General features: G+C 42.4%; 1 protein-coding gene across 13 annotated transcripts in view; it reads right to left on the reverse strand.

The window, feature by feature from the left end:
* The window catches only part of cacna2d2a (calcium channel, voltage-dependent, alpha 2/delta subunit 2a), a 909,486-nt gene that overhangs the window by 279,368 nt on the left and 615,272 nt on the right, over window positions 1–14,846 (reverse strand). For all 13 annotated transcript variants that reach the window (XM_059944500.1, XM_059944501.1, XM_059944510.1 and 10 more), the window contains one exon: window positions 13,885–14,026. In XM_059944500.1, the coding sequence (XP_059800483.1) occupies window positions 13,885–14,026 (142 nt within the window). The remainder of the gene's footprint in view (window positions 1–13,884; window positions 14,027–14,846) is intronic.

Below are 14,846 nucleotides of genomic sequence, written 5' to 3' on the forward strand. Positions count from 1 at the left end.
CACTGGCGATGTTTCAGGCCGAGATCCTTCGTTGTGAGTCCTGACGAAGGGTCTTGGCCTGAAATGTCGACAGTGCTTCTGCCCACAGATGCTGCCTGGCCTGCTTCGTTCCACCAGCATTTTGTGTGTGTTGCTTGACTTTCTAGCATCTGCAGATTTCCTCGTGTTTGTTCATGTGTAGCACCTTGTCCAAGACCTTCTGAAAATTCAAGTAAATAACATCCACTGACTATTCCTCAAATAATTCCAATAGATTTCCCTTTAAGGAAACCATGCTGAATTTGGCCAATTTCATCACGTGCCTCCCAGTACCTGAACTCTTATCCTTAACAGAGCACTCCAACATCTTCCCAACTGAAGTCAGGCTAATGGACATAGAATGTCCTCTTTTCTGCTTCTTTCCTTTCTTAAAGTGTAGAGCAACATTCTCAGTTTTCTAGTCCTCCAAAACCATTCCAGAATCTAGTGATCATTCTAATGCCTATACAAACTCTTCAGTTACCCCTTTCTAAACACTGGGATGTTGTCCATATGGAACAGATGACTTATCGAACCAGACAGCTCAGCTTCCCAAGCACGTTCTCCTTTGTAATAGCAACTACACTCACTCCTGCTCACTGACGCGCTTGAATTTTTGGCATCTTGCTGGTGTGTTGTCTTTCACTGTAAAGACTGATGCAAAATACTTATTCAGTTCATCTGCCATTTCTTTGTCCCCTGTTACTGCCTCTCTTAGCTCAAGCTCAAGATTGTTTAATGTCATTTCCTGAGTGGAAGGAAAACAAAGTAATTGTTGCTCTGGATCCAATGCAGCACAAAAAAACCACAAAAGATAAAGAATCTAATAATGATAAAAATACACAATAAATACAAATACATCAATAGCTTATATATGTAATGCCCTGGTTAAGATTCCTACTACAATGCAGTTTTCTTTCAAAGCAGTGTGTCCTGCTTGGAAGAGTGCTTTGGCTTCAGCTAAAGATAAAGAGCCATGGTGTCCATAAGACCATAACTCATAGCAGCAGAATGAGGCTATTCAGCCCATGAAGTTCAATCCGCCATTTCATCATGGCAGATCCCATTCAATTCCATACACATGCCCTCTCGTCATATCCCTGACCAAACAGGGAACTCATGCCTCATGGGGACTTGGCCTCCACCACAGTTTGTGGCAGAACATTCCACAGATTCACCACTTTGCCCAACTTGGGAATGGTGTGGCGACCGATCAGGAGTGAGATAACATGGAACATTCTCAAGAGCTGGATGGGAAGAGTTTGCCGAAGGACAGTAGTGTGGTTTGGGGTCTCTTCATGGGAGGTGCAGAGAGAAGAGCACCAGGGAAGAAACCTGGAGGATCCTATCTGAAGGGGAGACCCAAATGCAATGAGGAATCCAAGAAGAGAAGTTCTATCTGTGGTTGGTGAGGAGAACCCAGCACCATGAGTAAAGTGATACACCCAACTGCTACAGAAATGAGTTCCAATGTTTATATGCAAACTTAGACTGGTATAACTGTAATGGGTCCTTTTATCTTTCTTTTTCTTTCTCTGTTGGCTGTTTGATAACATTGAAAATTGTTAAGTATATTTCCTTTATAACTTTATACTAGTGTACAATTTGTTATTTCTTGCCAACCAACAATTGTGTATGGGCAGTATTCACACAGCATCTGCTCAAATCGAGGTTCTGTTAATTGAAACATCACAGTGTTCCTGTTTGGTTGAACCACAAATCATACCGACCCTGGACGTAAATTGCTTATGAAAGATGTCCTTCTCACTGCTGAGTCACGTGACTGTGGGCAGATTCAGTTAACAAACCACGTTGGTGTATGAGCCTCAGTGAGGACATTATATACACATAGATTGATTGTATGTCCGTAAAGTGTCGCTAAGATTTACATAAAGAGACTGATAGGAAATAGTAAAGTAGTGGTGGAGTTATTGGGTGGAGGTGTTGATCAGCCTTGCTACTTGGGGTAAGTAACTGTTTTTGAGACTGATGGTCCTGTCATGGATGCCACGTATCCTCCCCACTGATAGCAGTGAGACCAGTATTTGATGAGCAGATTGTGTGGGATGTTACTGGCCCTTTTCCAGCACCTTTCTGTATATATGTCCTTAATAGCGAGTGGCAGTGATATGTTGGGCAGCTCTGGCTACCTATTGTAGAGGCTTCCTGTCACTGCAGTGTTGTTTCCATTCCAAGCAGTGATGAAGCTTGGGATGCTCTCTGCAGAATGACATGAGTATGGATGTGCAAAGTGCAGCTCTCTTCAGCCTTCTAAGAATGCAGAGGTGTTGGTGAACTTCCCCGACTGTGCAGATTGTGTTCTGGCACCATGAGAGATTGTGTGTGATGCGCACACCAAAGGGTTTGAAACTGCCTGCGTTTTCTGCTGCTGTGCCATCAATATAAAGTGGAGTATGAGTGGTGTGACTTCTGAAGTCCATTTCCATCTCCTTTGTCTTGTTGACATTAAGGAAGAGGTTATTTGCCTTCCACCTCCTCTCTGTAGGCAACTTCAGCATTGTTGATGATGAGCCCCACCACTGCCGTCTCATCTGCGAACTTGAGAATGTCATTTTCTGGTGGTCCAATATCCACTCTTGCTTCAGTTTTACTCTTTGTATATCTGAATAAAACTTTTGGTATCCTCTTTTATATCATTGGCTATCATACCTTCTTATTTAATCTTTTCTCTCCTTATGGTTTTTTAGTTGGCCTCTTTTGTTTTTAAATGCTTTAACTTCCTACTAATTTTACGCTTTTACGCTGTTTGACTTCCCATATCAGCTTTTGTTGCATCTTCCTCCCTTTAGAATACTACTTCTTCTTTGGGATATGACTTGTAACTTGCAGCCGGAAACTCCAGAAATGGTTGTTCTACCCTCATTCCTGCTACCATTCCCTTCTAATCAACTTTGACCAGCTCCTCTCTCATACCTCTGTAATTCCCTTTACAATACTGATACTTAGTTTCTCCCTCTCAGACTCCAGGGTGAATTCTATCACATTATGATCACTGTTTCCCAAGGTTGGTTCCTTTACCTTAAGCTCTCTAAATGCTTTTCCCCCAGTGGGCTCAACCACAAGCTACTCTAAAAAGCCATCTTGTAGGCCTTCTACAAATTCCCTCTCTTGGGATCCAGCACCAACCAGATTTTCCGAATCTCCCTGTATATTGAAATTCCCCATGACTGTTATAACATTGCCTTTTCACATGCATTTTCTATCTCCCGTTGTAATTTTTAGTTCACATCTTTGCTACTATTCAAAAGCCTGTATATAACTCCCATTCAGGGTCTTTTACTCTTGCAGTTTCTTAACTCTACCCAAAAGGATTCTACATCTTCTGTTCATATGTCACCTCTTTCAAAGGATTTGATTTAATTTAATTTTACCAACAGAGCCATGCCGTGCTCCCAGCCTACCTGCCTGTCCTTTTAATAAAATGTGTATCCTTGGATATTAAGCTCCCATCTATAATCTTTGTTCAGTTGCGACTCAGTGATGCCCACAGCATCATACTTACCAAATTCTAACTGTGCTACAAGATCATTTACCTTATTCCATGTTCTGCATACTTTCAAATAAAACATCTTCAGTCCTGTATACATCACCCTTTTTGTCTTTGGTCCCTGTTACACCTTAACTCAACTCACTGACTGCAGTTTTGCCTTATCATCTATCTGTCCTTCCTCAGTCTCATGACACAATGCATCTACTGTATACCAACTATCCCATCTTCAGCTCTAACACTCCGGTTTCCATCCCCCTGCCAAATTAGTTTAAATCTTCCCCAAAAGCTCAAGAAAACCTGTCTAGAAGGATATTGGTGCCTCTTGACTCTTCTTTGTCTATCCTGCCTGTTATTTCCTTATGAAATTCCAACAGATTTATCAGGAAAGATTTCCCCTTGAGGAAACTATGCCGCCTTTGGCCCATTTTATCGTGTGCCTGCAAGTACGTGAAGCCTCATTTTAATAATGGACTCAGGTCCATGTAGACAACATCCACAACTCTGCCTTCTTCATTCACCTTCAGCAGCTCCTCACAAAGCACATGCTGACTGTCCTTAATTGGGCCATAGTTTCTCAAATTCTCCCTTCATCATTTCAGAGGGATCATTCCCTATGGTCCACACTTTTGTTCCCACCAACTACCCTTCAATTCTTATAGCATTTTTCCTTGAAGCCACAGGTGATGCAACACTTTGCACCATGCAACGATCCAAGCAGTCTTTCCAGCACAGTACAGGCCCTTTGGCCCATGATGTCATGCTGACCTTAAAACCTTCTCCAAGATCAGTCTAACCTTTCCCTCCTACATGGCCTTCCATTTCTCTATCATCCTCATGCCAATCAATTATCACTGCACTGTTACAGTGAAACTCAATCGAGATTGAGGAACACCACTTCATCTTCAGTCTGGGCAAGATATAACCTATGGAACTCAATACTGAAACCTACAATTCTCTGACTATGTCACTCACTCAGCTGTGATATTTGTTTAGTTTGTCTGGTTTACCCTTTTTTTTCCTTTGGACACATCTTACTGTAGTTTGCAACTCCTATGGTCATCTATGTTCTCACACTCCCACTGCTCTCACTTACACTGACAAGGTTAACCCAACATGACACCATCTTTCCCCACCCTTTCTGCATCTTTTGTCTTCTTCCCAATTCTGATGAAGGGTCTTCAACCTGAAACATTAACTCTGTTTCTCTGTTTAAGGATCTGGTCTAACCAGTAAGAGTTTCCAGCATTTTCTGCTTTTATTTTAGAATTCTATGTTTTTAGGTTTCTGGTTTTCAAATTTTGTTTCAGTTGAATAGGGGTGTTGATGAGGCTACACCTTAAGTATCCCATACAGATTTTGTCCCATTATTTAAGAAAGTATATGCAAGCATTAGAGGTAGTCCAGAAGAGATTCACAGGACTAATTACTGGGATGAGAGGGCTGCCTTATTACCAATGACCAAGGAAGTTGCATCAATTATTGTTTTGAGGTTAGAAGAATGAGGTATGCTCTTACTGAAACACAGAGCACCCTAGGGAAGCATCAAAAGGGAGATGTTGAGATGTTTTCATTACTGTGTGAGTCCTGCATGAGGTGTCATTGATACAAGGGAATGGCCAATCAGCCATAATCAGATTTGGCAGGGCAGAAGAAAAGTTCAGAGATGCCCCTCCCGCTCCTGTGCTCCTGTGTGTCCTGTTCCAAATTTATAGTTTAATGGTGTGGTTATGGGAGTAGTTTCATCAGATGGAGGTGCTCTTTACCACACTCTGGCTTTGAAAGAGCAATGTAAAAAAGGTCTGGTGTTGCACTGTGAATGATAGTGCAGTGCGTACATCAGTGGTGATTAGTATAGTCACTATGAGCAGTTTAACACTCCACTTTTTAATATAATGCTGTAAAAGGAGGGACCCTGGAGTAACTTACCATACATGTTTCCTAGCTGGCTGCTGTATTAAGATGGCAATGTAACTTAATAAATGGCATTTGTGTTGAGTGTTCAGTAATGAGTAAAGTAAATTCAATGGTATTAAATGTGTGAATTCTCCTGTTTCTGCTGATAGCAACCTTAAGCACTTTGTTGCTGCTATCACTCACGGCTGCCTTTGACTACTTTGCACTCCTGATCAATTCCATGAGGCAAACTCCTGATTCACCACAGATACACATCAGCACAGAACACCTGTCAGAAAGCTGTCACATCACGACATCCTCCAGGTCATTAAACCTTGACTACCAACTTCAGGTAATTAGAATCTTACTCAGAAAATATCATATCACTCTGATTTTTCCTCCCTTTGCTCTTGATTTACTGCAATTTATTACTATTTTTAATGTCAGCACTCCCACAGAATTATGATTGGGTTCAAAATGCCATACATTTTTTTTAATTCAAATATACTTAAACAGATTTCACTGACAAATAAAATCAAGAGGAGGTGTTATCCATGTGGTAATTTAGAATTCACTCTAAGTTGGGCAACACCTTCCCAAACATTGAAATGCAGTTTATATTCATTCATAGGCTGTAGACATTGCTATCATTCAGCACCAATCTCTAATTGCCCTTGAGTTGCCAGGTCGTTTGGGGTATTTAAGGCAGAGCTTGAACAGCTCTTGATTGGACATGGCATCAAAGGTTACGGGCTGAGGAGTTAGGCTAAGAAGGAGAAAAAAGGATCGACCATGATTAAATGGCAAACACTGATGGGCCGAATAGCCTAATTCTGCTCTTATGTCTCATGATCTTATGATCTAAAACCATGTGAACCAGAACAGTTTTTACAACAGTAGTTTCATGGTTACTGACACACTGAAATAAAAATAAGAATTAAATTACTTGAATTTGAACTTCCCAGCCATGATGGTGGATTTTGAAAACACATTAATGGACCAAAGGTACAGATGTCCAGCCACTAGCTCAGTAACAACTCGTGCTTTTATTGTATATTCATTCAAGGGATGTGGTTCACAGGTTGAGCCAGCATTTGCCCATCCATAATTAGCGTTGAGAAGGTGGTGGAGAGCAGACTTCTCAAACCACTGCAATCTTTGAAGAATGGGTAAATGGAAAGTATAGGTTGGAACCTGAGGTAGGTTTTTTTTTAAACCCAGAGTGGTGGTAGGTGCATGGAGGACTCTGCCAAGGATGGTGGTAGAGGCAGATACATTGGGGCATTTAAGATAGTTACATGGTGATAGAAAAATGGAGAGTTACATAGGAGGGAAGGGTTAGATTGATCTTAGAGTAGGTTAAAAGGTCAGCACAACATCATGGGCTGAAGGGCTTATACAACACTGTAAAGTGTTCTGTGTTCTAAACCCACTGCTGTCAGGACAGGAGTTCCAGGATTTTGACCCAGTGATGGTGAATGAATGGCAAAATATTTACAGATTAGGATTGTGTGTGCTTGAGAAGAGAGTTTTGCTGCCTTGTCTTTTCAGATGGTTCAGCTCATTAGTTTTGAAGGTGCTGCAGTGCCTCCTGATGAAGGTACGAGCCACTGCTGCTGTGCACTGGTGGTGGAGGGAATGAATGTCAGGCAAAATGCTGTATGTTCTGTATGGTGCTGAGCTTCCAGAGTGACGCTGAAACAGCACTCATCCAGGCAAGTGGAGACTGCTCCATCATACTCCTGAGCTGAGCCCTATAGATGGTGGATGCATTTGAAAAGATATTCTCTACAGGGTTTCGGGCCTGCTTTTGTACCCACAATGTGTGAATGGCTACTCCAGTTTAATTTCTGGTCAATGGTGAACCCCAGGATATTGATAGTGGGGCATTCGATGAAGATAATGTCATTGAACATCAGGGGATGATAGCTGGATTTTCTCTTGTTGAGTATCACCATTGTCTGGTCCTTGTGTGGCATAGCTTTACTTGTCACTTATCAGCCCAGTCTAGATATTACCCAGGTCTTGCTCCATTTGGACATGGACTGCTTCATCAGATGAGCAATCGCAAATGGTGCTGGACATTGTGCAGTCATCAATGAAGATCCTGACTTCTGGCCTTAGAAGTGAGTGAAGCTATCATTGACGAAGCATCTGAAGATGATTAGGCTACCAGTGCATGTGCAAGGGAGAAAGGAGTGAGATGTTGGTTTAGTCAATATGTGGTGAAAGGAGCTTTATAGAATACAGTGCAAGTGTTCTGGGATGTGCATTAGACTCTTCCTTTGTCAAGGGCCTTTAAGCTCTCTCCTATACTTTGGACTATGTACTCACTCTTCCCTGTATAGTGGTCCTTGTACCCGACCCTTGTTGATCTTGAAAGCTAGGCTGTATATCAGACTTAGTATGTGTTCTATATAAAAATCCCTAAAAGCATAAGCTAGGCATTAGAGTGATAGATACTTAAAGCATGGAAACAGGAATTTGGCCCACCATGTCCACGGTGACTTGCATGCCCCCATCTATTTTAATCTAATTTTCCTGCACTTGATCCCTTGCCCTTCCATGCCTTGACAATTCAAATATTCATCTGGACACTTCTTAAGTGCTCTGCTTCCACTACCCACTCAGGCCATATGTTTCAGGTAATCACCACTCTCTGGGCAAAAAAGATTCCCTTCAGATCCCCTTCAAAGCATCTCACCCTTACCTTAAAACCAAACTTTAGATTTACCCCGTGATGTGGGGTAAAGTTTCCCACTGTCTGCCTCAATCATGTCCACTCTTAATACGCTCCTCTCCAGGAAAAGTCTTAACTTCTCCAATCTCTCCTCGGAATAGAAACACTCCACTCCAGACAATATCCTCTGCACCCTCTCCAGTGTTATTCTATCCTTTTCCATTATGAAACTTAGACAGCAAGGACAATGAGAAGTACGAGTTCACTGTCCTTAGCCCAGAGTTCCAGATGTGGCCATTTGAGGAAGAGCTATTTGAATTGACTGCAGTATTAGCTGTGAGTAAGGCTGATAAACAGAGAGATGCAATATTGAACCAGTTTGAAAGCTGGGCTACAGTCAGGCACTCAGCTTCATTGCAGTGCTTAACAGAATAGATAGGAAATGAAAGAGTGAGGGGGAGGGGGCAGGTTTGTGGGGTAAGCAGAACTTGAGCAATCCAACTCTTGGGAAGCACAGTCATGGAGCACAGAAACAGTCCTGCAGCCCAGCTTGTCCATATTGCCTTCCTGAACTAGTCTCATTTCCCTGCACTTGGCCCATGTACCTCTAAAGGCTTCCTATTCATGTACCCAATTAATTCCTTTTATATGTTGTAATTGTTCCCACCTTTACCATTTCCTCTGGCAGCTCGTTCCATATACTCTCCACCCTCTGTGTGAAAGAGTTGCTCCTCAAGTCCCCTTTAAATTTTTCCCCTCTCACATTAGATCTCAACCTCTAGTTTTAGACTCCCCTACTCTGAAGAAAAGACTAACCATTTACCCTATCTTTTCCTTCATCCATTTATATATGCACACTGATAAAGTCACCTGTTAGCCTTCTATGCTCCAGGGAAGAGTGGCCTTTACCACTTAATGACATCCTTCCTAGAGCTTGGCAACCATGAACTGTGTTTACACAATACTTCAAGGGCAGGCTTACCAATGTCTGTGGTGGGAAAGCTGTTGGAAAAGATTCTTAGAGATAGGATCTATGGACATTTCGAGAATCATGGTCTGATCAGGGACAGTCAGCATGGCTTTGTGAAGGGCATATTGTGTCTAACAAGCCTGTTAGAGTTCTTTGAGGAGGTAACCAGGCATATAGATGAGGGTAATGCAGTGGATGTGACCTACATGGATTTTAGTAAGGCATTTGATAAGGTTCCACATGGCAGGCTTATTCAGAAAGTCAGAAGGCATGGGATCCAGGGAAGTTTGGCCAGGTGGATTCAGAATTGGCTTGCCTGCAGAAAGCAGAGGGTTGTGGTGGAGACGTACATTCAGATTGGAGGGTTGTGACTAGTGGTGTCCCACAAGGATTGGTTCTGGGACCAATGCTTTCTGTGATTTTTATTAACGACCTGGATCTGGGGGTAGAAGGGCGGGTTGGCAAGTTTGCAGGTAACAAAGGTTGGTGGTGAGATAGTGTTGAGGATTGTTGAAGATTGCAGAGTGACATTGTCTCAGAAGTGGGCAGAGAAGTGGCAGATGGAGTTCAACCCAGAGAAGTGTGAGGTGGTACACTTTGGAAGGACAAACTCCAAGGCAGAGTACAAAGTAAATGGCAGGATACTTGGTAGTGTGGAGGAGCAAAGGGATCTGGGGGTACATGTCCACAGATCCCTGAAAGTTGCCTCACAGGTAGATAGGGTAGTTAAGAAAGCTTATGGGGTGTTAGCTTTCATAAGTCGAGGAACAGAGTTTAAGAGTAACAAGGTAATAATGCAGCTCTGGTTAAGCCACACTTGGAGTACGATGTCCAGTTCTGGTCGCCTCACTATAGGAAGGATGTGGAAGCATTGGAAAGGGTACAGAGGAGATTTACCAGGATGCTGCCTGGTTTAGAGAGTATGGATTATGATCAGAGATTAAGGGAGCTAGGGTTTTACTCTTTGGAGAGAAGGAGGATGAGAGGAGACATAATAGAGGTATACAAGATATTAAGAGGAATAAATGGAGTGGACAGCCAGCACCTCTTCCCCAGGGCACCACTGCTCAATACAAGAGGACATGGCTTTAAGGTAAGGGGTGGGAAGTTCAAGGGGGATATTAGAGGAAGGTTTTTTACTTAGAGTGGTTGGTGCATGGAATGCACTGCCTGAGTCTGTGGTGGAGGCAGATACAATAGTGAAATTTAAGAGACTACTAGACAGGTATATGGAGGAATTTAAGGTGGGTGTTATTTGGGAGGCAGGGTTTAAGGGTCGGCACAACATTGTGGGCCAAAGGGCCTGTATGGTGCTGTACTATTCTATGTTCTACGTTCTAATGTCTTACAAGTGGTGACATGAAATCCCAATTCTTGGACTCAGTACCCTGACTGATGAAGACTAGGGTGACAAACACCTTGTTCACCACCCTGCCCATTTGTGCCACTACTTTCAAGGAAGACTATATTGTTTTCCCAACTCCCTCTGTTCTACATCATTCACAAGGCCATTATATTTAATGTGCAAGTCCTGGCCTGGTTTAACTTACAAAATGCAACACTTGACTTCATGGCTACACAAGTTCCAGCCATTCTATCCACCTGTTTACTCTTCACTATTTTGAAAGGGCCTGTGATCAGCTCTGGGAAAATGATCATCCAGTTAGTTGTGAGTTTCATTGTCAGAGTGCTCCGATTCACTACGTCTAGGAACATGACTGTTGCCTTGCTATGTATATACATGGGGATATGTCAGGGTGGAGTGACAGAACAACAGCCAGTTTGGAATGGTTCAGGATTTAAAAATAAAAGCCACAACTCAAAACACTACCAACAACACATTCTGGATGGATTGTGCGAGTGTTCTGCACGTGGATCGCCTTTGAAGAGCTGCAGCATAAAATGGAGATTTACAGTCTGGACTTACCTTTTTCAGAAGGACTTAAATCAAATGTACAGAGTGGACTCCTTAACTAACAAAGTGTGTGTGTATGAGTCTGTGTGTCTGTGCATGTGTGTGTGTGTTGTGTGTCTATGAGTCTGAGTATGAATGTGTCTGTGAGTCTATGAATGTGAGTGTGTCTGTGAGTGAGATTGTTACTGTGAGTGTGTGTGTGTGTGATTCTGTGTTTGTGCATGTTTGTGAATGTGTGTGTCTGTGAGTCTATGAATGTGAGTGTGTCTATCTGTCTGAGTGTTACTGTGAGTGTGTGAGTGTGTCTGTCTGTCTGAGTGTATGTGTGTATGTGAATGCAAATGTGTATGAGTGAAGACACACACTCAATGATTTGAAGATGCACGTTTTCAGACCAGCCTCTTCCCCTCCACCATCAGATTTCTGACCAGTCCACAAACCCATGAACACCACCTTACTTTTTGCACTAGATTTTTACATTTCCTATTGTAACTGAGAGTAATATTTTTATGTATTGCACTTTTCTGCTGCTGCAAAACAACACATTTTTGAGATATATCGGTGATAGTAAGGTTGAATCTGATTCTGAATGAGTGAATGAGGCTGACTGAGTGTTCATGTGATTGAGCAAGTTCTACTGTTTCAGGGAGCAGATGAGAGAGTGTGAAAGAATGTTTACAGTTCCAGGGTGTAGAAGTGTGTAAATGCATCCGTACAAGGATGAGTGTAAGCCTGTGAAGGGAAAGAACGAGCATTGCATTCAGATAACTTCTTTCACTGCCAGTAATGAAAGCTGGCGAGATACTTTAGAACCAGGTGTCACATGGAAGTCAGCAATGTAATAATACCAATCCTTTTCTACATGTCTGATCTTCAGATAGGGCCCTGGGATAATTCCTCTACTCTTGAGATCTGGTACTGTTCACCTGAGAGTGCAGATGCATCATCAAATTAACATTCCATATTAAGCATGGAATAGTGAGTACATGTCTGTATTGTGCACCACAGCTAGGGATTTGTTGACACGCAGTGTTTCAGTGTTGATTATGTAGATGTGTACAATCTCATTACGTGACAAAGTATCTCAGAGCCGGAGGTAGCTTACTCTCGACTATCTCACACCCACAGACGAAGCCAGTGCAGAGGAGATTAATGCTGACTTCTGTGGAACGTTTCAGTTATGAGGAGAGACTGGAGAAGCTGTGTCCATGCTCCCTGGAATGGAGGAAGTTAGAGGGGCAGGATTATAAAGTTAACATTGATGAAGCTCCACTGGTCAGTGTGGCGAGCTGGGCTGGGTAGCCTGTTGCCATGTTCTGTGACTCTAACTCTCAACATATAGCCAACAGGTCCTGAGGATACAGTCCTCAGAATATGTCCCTTCACATAATATTTTATTTGGAGTAATGTAAAAGCTCATTGGGCCACAAGTGGTAAGTTGATGGCTGAGACATTAGAAATTCAGCATATGTTTCTTGCTATATGAGTACCATCATGGGGACTTCGGCTGAACAAACACATGAAGGTCTTTATATTATGAACAATATAATTACAAAGCCTGGAAGACAGGGGGGTGCAAAGCAGATGACCTGGACCAAGAGTGCAGACAGCAATATGCAGGATATTGGTTACAATCCAAAACAAAAGTGGAAATATGGTTCAGGACATCAATGTGGGTATACTTATGGAGAAACACAAGAAGTAGAAGTAGAGTGGAGCAGATGTAAAGCTACTGCCTCCCAACTCCAGACATCTATTCACACTAACCTCCAGTACTGTTTGAGTAAGGCAGCTTCCTGTGACCATGTGATTTCCCCTGGTATTCTAGGTTCCTCCCACATCCCAAAGACCTGCAGTAATCTACCCCAATGACTGTGGTAAATTGCTGCTCAGGTGTAGGTGGGTGGTAAAATTATTGAGAATGTGGGGGAAAAGGTTACAAGCAAAAGTAAAGTAGGAATGGGATTGCTCTGTAAACTGGGATAGATTTGATAGGCCAAATAGTCTCCTTCTATCAAGTCAGTGAGATATACAGCACAGAAGCTGTGAAAACCTGGCATGCTTCCATTAACGAGGAAATTTCCAGATGCTGGATATTCAAGCAACACACACAAAATGCTGGTGGAACGAAGGGTCTTGGCCCGAAAGGTTGACAGTGCTTCTCCCTATAGATGCTGCCTGGCCTGCTGCATTCCACCAGCATTTTGTGTGTGTTGTTTGCCTCCATTTATGCACCCACACTCATGTCCTTTGCCCACTTATCCTTCCATGTCTTCCCTATTCTATCCGAATCTACCACCTCCTCTGGCAGTAAGTTGCAAGTATCAACCAGTCTCAGTGTAAAAAAAAACACTTCCCTCTCAGATCTTCTTTAAAATTCCTTCCTCACTTTAAACCTGTGCTGCCTTGTTTTGATACCTCTTTCATGGGAATATTGTGAAGTTGTGATGTAGCTTTCAAAATGTTATATTGTGTGTCCAACCAATGAAGACAAGTGTGTCATATTCCTCCTCCTCCACCCAATTGACCTACGTTGCTACTTTCAAAGAACTATGCATTAAAAATGGGGTGGGGTTGCTGTTGTCACATGTTTTGAGGTACATACTAAAATAAAAACTGAACTGGAATTCCAGCATCTCTTTGTTCATCAATATTCCTCAGTGCCCTGCCACTCACTATATTTTTCCTATTCCTATCTGACTTTCCAAAATCTATCACTTCACACATATTGGGATTAACTTATCTCTAAGGAAATATGGAAATATCAAAATATAGGAGTAAGAAATGGAATGTTGAAAGAGAGAACATTTTCTTTGATCTGTAAATACCACTACAGATCAAAGGGAAAATGATCTTATTGTACACTGCACATTGTTCAGAATCTGTATCGTACTCACAGCCCTTGTAGATGTCTGTTGGGATCTGCACTGCCATGTATGAATAGTTGACCTTGACCTTGAAGTTCGGGTCATCCACAAATTCTAACTGCAAAGGATTAGTCTGTTCTCCGTCTGAGCTTTCATCATCTCTGTCAGCACCCTGTAGCAGAGAAGACAGAATGAGAAATACTTGCAGGTGTAGAGACACTGACCTCAGGACGGGCCTGAGCAATCCACTCCTGTAGGGAGAGATCAGAAACTCAAAGAGGGTCTTTGTTCAGACATATGCTTGTAGCCAGACTGAATTGTTCCAACCACACTTTGTACAATATCTGACATGAATAGCAGTTAAAGAAGAAAGATCCGAATGGTTAAATTCCCCACTATGCAAGCAGAGAGCCGGAAGCAAGAAACTGGGAATTCAAGTTTGGCCCTGGCTCAAGTATTCGAACTAGACAAAGTGAAGTCTGCTAAAAGCAGTTTACCCCTGCACTGTTCTTCATTTCAAAAACTTATAACAATATGAGATTTTAACAAAATACACAGTTGCTGTAGCTCATTACTAGTTTAAATATACATCCACATTCATTTGAAAGAACGATATACAACTCATAAATGACAATACAGTATCTGGGATTGGTCCTTGCCTGTCCTTAATCTCATTATGGCAGGGCTTTTCCCTGCCAGTCAGTGCACTCTCCTGGTTTCATTAATACTTATCTGAATGCAGTGAGATTATCTTCTACAATGGCATCTCGTTCCTCCCTAGTGACACCACCTTGCAGATCTCTAGAGAATGCCGCATTGCTCTTTCTGCTGTCGAGTGATGACATTTATCACTTCCACACTGACAGCACCAATTACCACATTCCGGCCCCTCTCCTGCTTCAGATTCTCTCACGGATGTTAATATGATCACTTTTACTGCCCTCAACAGTGTCTCCCAGCTAATAGGGCCAGCTCAGTCTCTGTCATCATCG

The sequence above is a fragment of the Hypanus sabinus genome, chromosome 19, assembly GCF_030144855.1.
Source record: "Hypanus sabinus isolate sHypSab1 chromosome 19, sHypSab1.hap1, whole genome shotgun sequence".
NCBI lineage: Eukaryota > Metazoa > Chordata > Chondrichthyes > Myliobatiformes > Dasyatidae > Hypanus > Hypanus sabinus.